The sequence below is a fragment of the Polyodon spathula genome, unplaced genomic scaffold, assembly GCF_017654505.1.
Source record: "Polyodon spathula isolate WHYD16114869_AA unplaced genomic scaffold, ASM1765450v1 scaffolds_609, whole genome shotgun sequence".
Lineage (NCBI taxonomy): Eukaryota > Metazoa > Chordata > Actinopteri > Acipenseriformes > Polyodontidae > Polyodon > Polyodon spathula.
Window position 1 is genome coordinate 11,035 of NW_024472098.1, and position 8,791 is coordinate 19,825.

General features: G+C 36.7%; 1 protein-coding gene across 1 annotated transcript; it reads right to left on the minus strand.

The window, feature by feature from the left end:
* Positions 1–332: 332 nt before the first annotated feature.
* Positions 333–8,568, minus strand: pacrg (PARK2 co-regulated; the record flags this gene model as incomplete). The annotated part of the gene is made up of 2 exons (XM_041240507.1): positions 333–517; positions 8,397–8,568. Coding segments are annotated over 2 exons (330 nt in total), but the record flags the coding sequence as incomplete, so codon positions are not given.
* Positions 8,569–8,791: the final 223 nt, after the last annotated feature.

Here is an 8,791-nt window from a genome sequence, read left to right on the forward strand (position 1 = left end):
TTTATACCATCCATATTTTCTTAATATATAATTTCTTATCTGTGTATTTTCATTTATTCTCTATTGCTTAAGTCATCATCATAGGATGCAGAAGTTACAGCTGCACACCCCTAGTAGTCATTTCTAGCATCCCTTCAGAAATGCAGGGATCTACAGAAACAACAACAGTGAATGAAGAAGACACTGATAATAGGATATTAAACATGTAAGAAAATATTAACGTAGACAAAAAGTGAACAGCTGTAAGAACTGCTATGTTTCTATAATATAATTATTGTATGTTCAGCACACATTATAAAAGTTCTCAAACTGGGGCTACCTTCACAGTGTAAGTGACGTGGATTTGTGTCGGGGAAGCTCTACTCACGGTTCATGTTCTTGAAGATGTTGAGGATGGGCAGGATCTGCCTGTAGTAGGGAACCAAGGCCTCCCCCACCATGTCTCCTGAGATCACCAGATGCTGCAGGATCTTCAGTGTGGTGCAGATCACCTGCCTGTTCCGAGTGTTGAGAGCATCTGAAACAACAAACACAGCGTACACAAACAACTTGTTACTATGTGTCTTCAAATGAATCAGGCATCTGTGCCTAAGACTTATGGGATAATAATACACCAACATGGAACAAGACTTGGGGCAGATAAATACATGCAACTGATAACTTGACTTAAATTTTAGTTAGCAGTTTTTTTTTTTTTTTTAATGTAGCAAAAACAGAGATCTCAACTTGTCTTGAAAAAACAGGAAGTATTCCATTTGTCTAAACACCCTATTTGATCTATAATACAGCTATATGTAAAGTACTGTATTTTTTTTCTAAAGTACACTTCATAGAATTAAGACTTTACCTTGGTCTTTATTTTCAGATCTAACTCGAGTAAGCAGTGAACTGCAGCTTTTGCTCAAGTTGGAGAAAAGAATGCTATTTTCATAACTTGTACTTTGTCCTTTGCTTTTTGTCTTGTGGTTATTTACGGTTAAAATGCAATGTCATATTAAAGCATTTTAATAGGTCTTCGGATGTGTTGCACTTTAGTTTGCTTACACATGGCCATGTTAACTTAATTCATAACTCTCTGTATTCCTCTTCTTTGCCTTTATTTTAGGCTGCAGAATAGTGATGATTTATATTGACATCAGACAGTATATCAACAATCTAGCGGATGGATTAAATGCCATTCTCTTAACTCTAGCGTTTGGCTCTGTTGGTAGTCAAACTGTTGCTTTAAGAAAAGCTTTCTTTCATTTTATTTTATGCTGCCGACAGACTCCTACTTTCATGCCGATTGCTCAGACAATTCAGAATCAGTGTCTGCTGATCTGTGAAAAACAATGAGCTGTTTTTGTGTTTGTTTGTTTTTTTTTTTTTTAAAGGAATGTTACAGGACTCTTGCATGGATAACTAGTATTCCAATGCCATTCAAGCAGCAAACAATGAAGGAAACTGTCATTCACTTATTTATTGTAATGTAAATAAGCGTCTTATGCTGGTGCAAGTAGTAAGTAGTAAGTAGTTCACTGCAGATCTCAGAGCCAGCTTAGTAATATGGAGCTGGGGCAGGAGTTTAATATCAGCTGCTGCTTTCATCTAGTTGACAATAAACAGCAGCTGCAGCAAGCCAGGACTGATGGTATAGAGACTGGGGAGTGAGATCCACCTGTGCCTTTGAACAACTTTATACAGCCTGTGTATTACACTGCAACAGTAGAACCAGTCCTGTTCTAGAAACACAGCAGCAAGTTATCGGAACTGGGAAAAGTCTCAGGAAATTATGCAAAGATTATACTTGCAACAATTAGGCTATTATTACTTAATGGCATGTGCTAGGCGGACTGGTAAAAAATAAAGAAATCTCTTCAGCCTTGAAAATAAATACTGGGAACAGGGATCTTTAAATGAAGTTTATAAAATCTGAGTAAAAGTTAAGAAGGTAGGAAATGCTTTATGGAAATTGGTAGGAAATTGTATACCAAGTACCAATAATATCTAAAAAAATAAATATTGTAAATTCATCAAGAATTAAATTAGATTCTAACAGACAAATGGTTTCTATTTTCCTTTCTGGACAACTACAGCGATTATAGACCAGAAGAAAGAAAGGTTACTTTCCAAACTGCAAATAAGACTACAACTACTACTACCGCTGCTTATGTAACTGTACAGAATAAGTAATACATTGTTAATCTTGAAGTGCACAATTAGTAGACAGATTAGCTAGGGGTAATCCACTGCAGAACATAAGCACCAAAGATATCACAAGAGTCTTTGTTCTACTAAAAGTACCAGCTTTGGTTTTGAAAAGTTCACCCACAGACATACTGTAACCAAGTCAGGCAGAACACATTAAATCCTAACCCTCCCCTCTAGTGGGCATTAGAAACCCTGCGGTGGATCACTCAGCCTAGTCTAATGCAAAGCTGTCAGACTCTACACTGGAAACAGAGTTCTGTAAAATAACTTTAATTATTAATAAGGACCCACACATACACACAGACAAAATCCTTTATACTTTCATCTGACAATTTAAACCTGCAGTGTCTCCCGTGCTTCATTTAACACAATGTGATTCACTGGTATCTATTCACACTATATTTCCGATTTTTGTGCATGACACTTTTCCAATAATTTAAACTTGGCTAGTCACTCAGTGACTCAGTGAGACAAACAGGCATCATTCAGCTACTATTACACTGTAATCGTATGTGGTTATATGCTGTTTTCTGACAAAATGGACTCCTTTGGTTTCATAAATAAGCCCATGCACTTATATATGTGGAGTTATAAGCACCCTAACATCAAATGCAAGACAGACATTTTCCTTCCACATGGGGTTTTGCTGTACTGATAGTATTTTAAACATAAACACCTAGGTAGATATTTCCAGTAAATAATAGAAGGCATCTGTAACAAAATTTTAAAAAATGGAGTCCACGCCTATAAATGCAACGTTTGATTAAACATGTGAGTAATTCAAAAGCAACAGCTGTAATTGGCAGGATATAACGTGTGTAAAGGGCACTGCTGTGTGATACACTGCCGTTACGGATTCTGTCACCTGTCGGTAAAATGAGATTAAAAGTTCTTTAACCCCGAATGCAGATGAGCCTGGCTTTTGCAGTGTGGTTAAGATGCTCAATTGCAGTGAGTGGGTCGCTGGTTCAATGTGCACTCCGAGTATAATGTACATCTCTTATACAACGTGCACCTCTTGTATAATAATGATACGGTCAGCACTCGGATATCTGTTATCCAGATACATGTCAATCGCGTTTTACCGGCCTTGCATTAAGAATAAAATCAATCCCCATTATATACAGTATATGTAACAAATTAATGCACTTACCCGTCACACATGATTTCCAACTCCGTCACCACTTTTCTGATAATTCAATTTAATTCTCTCTCATGCCAAATCGGTCTGTCTTATATTGTGCAGTTACACGGCGCTTCCTCCAGTTTCGCCTGACGAAAATGCAGCCAAAACTAACGAGACAAGCTAGGTCAATGTTACAGTTAATCATTAAACAGTTTTAGATAGCGTGATATATTTTATTTCAAATCTGTGATCTTTAGTTGCTTTTGTGCATTTTCATTTGCAAGTGAACTGTGACATTAGGGCCCTATCGAGCACTATATTCTGCTATTTTGAATACTGACTTGGGATACTGTTTTAATTCTGGAAACTGTGTTGTTGTTGGGTTTTTTTTTTAATATTTTTTGCATTTGCTAAATTGCATTGCCTTTTATGTTTTACGCAGTTCTGTGCATTTAGACATTTAGGCATATAACATTTAGATTTAATTTTGCTATTGGGTCAATTTTACATACCGCTACAAAATGTATGGATTTAAAAGTATGTATTGTATTACAGTTAACGTGTCGTCTCTTTAGTTTTGGAAAGTGATATTTTCAGAATCATATCGTTCTGAATTAAAATACTGTACTTCGGTATTACTTCTGTAGTCCTTTCAGATCTGTAGTTTTGATATCCTTTTTATGTTCCCTAAAAAACGGACAAATGGACAAAGTTGGAACGGACCGAAATGAAATAATCAGATAAGCGTCACACGTGTTTAACCCTCACTGAAGTCAAAATTTTATAGGGTCGGATACGTGAGTGCTGACTGTATTACCCAACTAACTATACTGCACAGCTTGTATATAATACGCAGCATTATATGCAACACTTTATATGAATGTCTGATTGCCTGATCTTGACAGTTATTATAAAGTATTACTAAATAAAGAAGTAACGTACAATTAAAAAATAGTTTTACAACTCAAGATGTTGCTGCAATCAGGCTTTTCATTCTAAATAAAACCAAAGAGTCAAATAAGAGAAAGACAATCTGAGGCTGCCTTAGACTGGCTGCTCAGGGTCTGCATTGGAATTCTTAAATAAACATCTGTCACTTTCTCAGGCTGGGGGCACTCTCAGGTGACTTAGAACATCTGTCTATTACTCACACTCAATTCCACCTCTCTACAGTGCCAGGCACACAAATGTACAAAACAGTGTTTAAGTTTTACATCAGTAACGTGTGCCAGCAATCTTTCTTCCTCACCTGCAAAGGACCACACTAAGGGAATCATTAAGGCAAGAGGAATTACAAGAGCATATAACCCTAACAGAACGCATGCTGAGAAGGGGTCATTAATTACTGGGATTGGACTGGTTTCCAGCTCAGCTGTTCCAACTGATCACAGATATTTGGTATTAAGATAAATGGTTTGGATTAAACGCACAGCTATGCTTCCCTAGCTACAGAATTAGCTCAAAACAGTGTATTAACATATTCCGCAGTGCATAAAGCCTGTTTTTATTGTTATTAAGAAAAGTTCTTTCTACCAAATCATGCATTGCTTTGTTTTTTTAACGTAACAGTTTTGCTTGGTTTCTTTACTTGTCATTTTAGATTTTTGTGTTTTCCATTTCCATTACTATTTTATGATATTCATAATCATTCTGAGCAGCTCTGTTGTTCCCATACTGAACCCTTATTCTCTCCATCTCCCTTTACCTGGCTTTGATCTGCTTTGAACTTGAGATACAGATCTTTAGTTCCAACACTAGACAGCCTTCCTTATTCCATATAATGCCAACGTGACCTTTCAACTCTTTCTGCCCCTCCTACTCTACATTTGTTAGACAGACAGTCTGGAACTGGCAGACTTGAAAGGTCACACATGTGTCATATGATTTGAATAGAACGAGGAGGGCTGTTCAGTATTGGCACTTTGGATCACGAGTTCAAAGCTAAGTAAAGAGATATTTAGAGAGCTATAGGACCCACAACTACTCAGACTGACTGCAGATACCATTAAATAGCTAGGGAAGTGTAATACATAACACTTCTGAATCGACTTCCTCTTTAATAACATACGTAAGTCATAATATGAAATCTACTGTATCTCAATTAGTCTTGATGGGCTAATTTGTACAAATTGTCACACCATCAAATTTTAAAAGCCAAAAACGTATGAATCACATGTACAGTATTCAACCTTCAAGAACCATATCTATATACTGCTTTTGGTCATGTGTCACTTATAGCCATGGTCAATTGTCATTCTAGTATGTACTGCTCACTATGATGAGTATTGTTGCTTGCATTGTACCAGTAAGATATCAATCACACCACAATTGAAGCGACAAATGTGATACTTTATTTATGGTACCCTATTAGATTTGTAGCACAGGAAGCTCATAAATTCTCAATCTTAAATGTCAGGGGTAGTTGACATTTATAATGTTTTTTTTTTTTTTTTTTTTTTAGACAGAAATTAAATGTATTACTGCTTAAGTACTGGATTGCATGGTTATAAAAGTTTAATTTCAAACTGTGTGGGCGAAAAAGAAATAATACTTGTGCAGTTAATAAAATATATCTTTCCAGCTTGTTGAGATGTATAGGTACTATAGGGAAAAATATCAAAAGTGTTGGTAAAATAAATTTGTGGAAAAATGAATCGAACTCTGAGGTTGTAAATCGTTATTAAACTTTCTAGAGTTTATTTATTTATTTATTTGTTGCTTTACTTTGGTTGTTAAATGTCCTGAGGCATAACTGTGGACATCAGTACAATATCCCAATCAAAGGAAACACAGGGACCATACAGTCTGTACATACATATCACTCTAACATTTTCACATATCCATACTGTACTGTGGATGTATACAGCTGCACACAGCGGGCACCTTTGTTTTTTACCAGTGTTAAAGAGCCCTTTCACACATAAGACCACTAATCCATTAACACCCCTCCTCTTTCTCAGTAAAGGTGACAGGCCTGATGTACTGCATGGGCAATTTGCCTGCAATTTCCAACTGGGGAAAATATGACTCGCATTTGTTATAACTTTTCCAAGTTCAAAACATTTAGTTGTATTACTGCTTAACAACCTGCATACAAAAGGCATGCTATTTCTGTCAAGATGGCATAGCTTTGTAAAGAATTTGAGTACTGCAAGCTCAATGGGGCAGCATTAACAAAGTCACAATACAAAGACACTCTTCAGAAAGCACCTGCGGAAGGGTATACAGAATAATAAATGCCTGTCGTTTGTGTATTCACATGCATATTATTAAGCATTGACAGCACAAGCCCTTCGCTTATCCAGCACATCCATACCCCATCCACAACTGTCAGTTTGCAATGTCATGCAGGCCTTATTAGGGACTAACGAGAAAGATTTTTTTTGGGCGCCTTGCTATGTCTTTGAATCAGCACTGGCACTGGGTCATGAAAGGGCACCCTAACTGTGAGCTAAACAACAGATACACGCCCACGTACGGCAGACTAAGCCTAGAGATCAGATAATGATGCTATGGTGTATTTTATTTATTTTGATCCTCTGATCTGCTGATCAGTTTTACAGACACTAATAAGATATTTTACTTTGTGAAAAGTTCCCTGTGCATGATATTATTGTCAACATAATGTTATAACTCAATATTCTGAATGTTGGTTAGTCCATTACTTTTGAACTGCTAGGAATGCTAAGAAATGCTAAATCAACAACACAGCATTACTATACTGGCTGTTGGAGACAGATTTCTATACTGCTAGGTGACAGTATATCATGTAAAATAGCGTGGTTTTCAGTTTCTTTATCAAGGTATGTCAGATACTATAAGGTCAGTTTTATAAGCTGACTGGCGTTAATCATCAATGTTCAGAATGCTGAATGTCCAGTTTTTAAACTCATAGGGCTGATAACAGTATGACTTCAGAATGCTAAGGCTATGCAGCATGTACAGAAGGTTTGGATTAAAGATGATAAAGGCTCAGTTGTATTATGCATTTGCAAAGTAATTAATCTGCAACAGAGGCATGCCCCAGCAGGTTGAGCGTGGTCAGAAATGTGCATCTTTTAATAATGAGGACTCTAATAACAGCATGCATTTAAAATTCCATTATCACTACTATGTATGTATTTTCATAAAGAATATTACCTCTGGTCTAGCCTTAGTAGTCAATATAATTTTACTTCCTATGCCAGGGTCTTGATGGTCATTGTCAGGGTGTACAATCTCTAGCTCACAAGCAGAGGCTATCTGAAAATGATCTTCCAGATAAGATAGATTAAATCAGAACAAAAAAAAAGGATGCCAACTGTTGATCATATAAAACCCCTTGCTCCCTTTCCTGTTAACTATTTATACACACTGCTAGCACCACTGTTGTCTTCTTTTGCTGCTGTCTGTCAACACCTACTAGTAGTTCACTTGGGTGACAAAAAAATAATTTTTTTTCTCACTCTGGTCATGAGACTCAATTGGAGGCAACAACTGACACAGAATTTAGAGAATCACAACGTGCCCGTTCTCAGATTCCATCAGCCTGCTGCTTGCAACTGAATCCTGGCTATTTCTAAAAAGGTTGAAAGTCTAAAGCTAAACTCAAGGTTACAATAACATTACTGTTGTAACAATTTATAAGCTTTTACTACATGACAGTTGCAAGCATGAATGAAATACCACATGTAAATAAGATTTTTAAAACAATTAGACATTAGCGATACACCACTATCAAGTTTTTAAAATAAAAATGTGGTAAATGCGTATAGGGAATATACTCATGCCTTTAAAAACACATTACAAAGCTGTAAATAAAATTAGTCTACTTGACTTTCATTTTACCTATAAATCCACACCCCCCCCCCTCCACTATTTTAAATAAAAAAAATGTAATCTCCAGTAAATGTAAATAAAATAAATAAATAAATAATTTTAGCTCAGCATTAAGTGCTGTTTGTTGTTTTCGTGGCAACGACCTTAAAGGTTAAAGCAAAGTGTTCTGCACATTCCAGGTTGCTATGCATCAGAAGGAGTTTCATATCCGCTCTCAAAGCGCTGCCCTTGGAGATGCCGCTGGGCTTAACAGCAGACTTACTCTTGATGGGGATGATGAGCTGTGGGATGACGGGGAGAATCTTGGTGCCTCCATGCTCCAGCATGTCATGCACTCCCTGTCGTGCAAAGAACTCGTAGGGGTGAACCGTCTCACAGAGCCCGTCAAAAAACAATGGCAGGTAGTGGTGATAGTCCAGCTTCTCAATCTCTACCTGTGTTAAGAAACGCAAAGAGATGCAGGGTGCATTAGCTTGAAAACTTGCTTGATTCATTTTTTAAAAAAGTCTAATGTTAATGATGTCTTCTTAAAACCCCAAATACGATTTAATGCACAGTAATATACCATAACATATGTTGAATACACCTGCATGATTAAATCATCCAATCTAGGGGATAAATTCAATTGTCAACCATGTCTTTCTGCATCTGAAGACC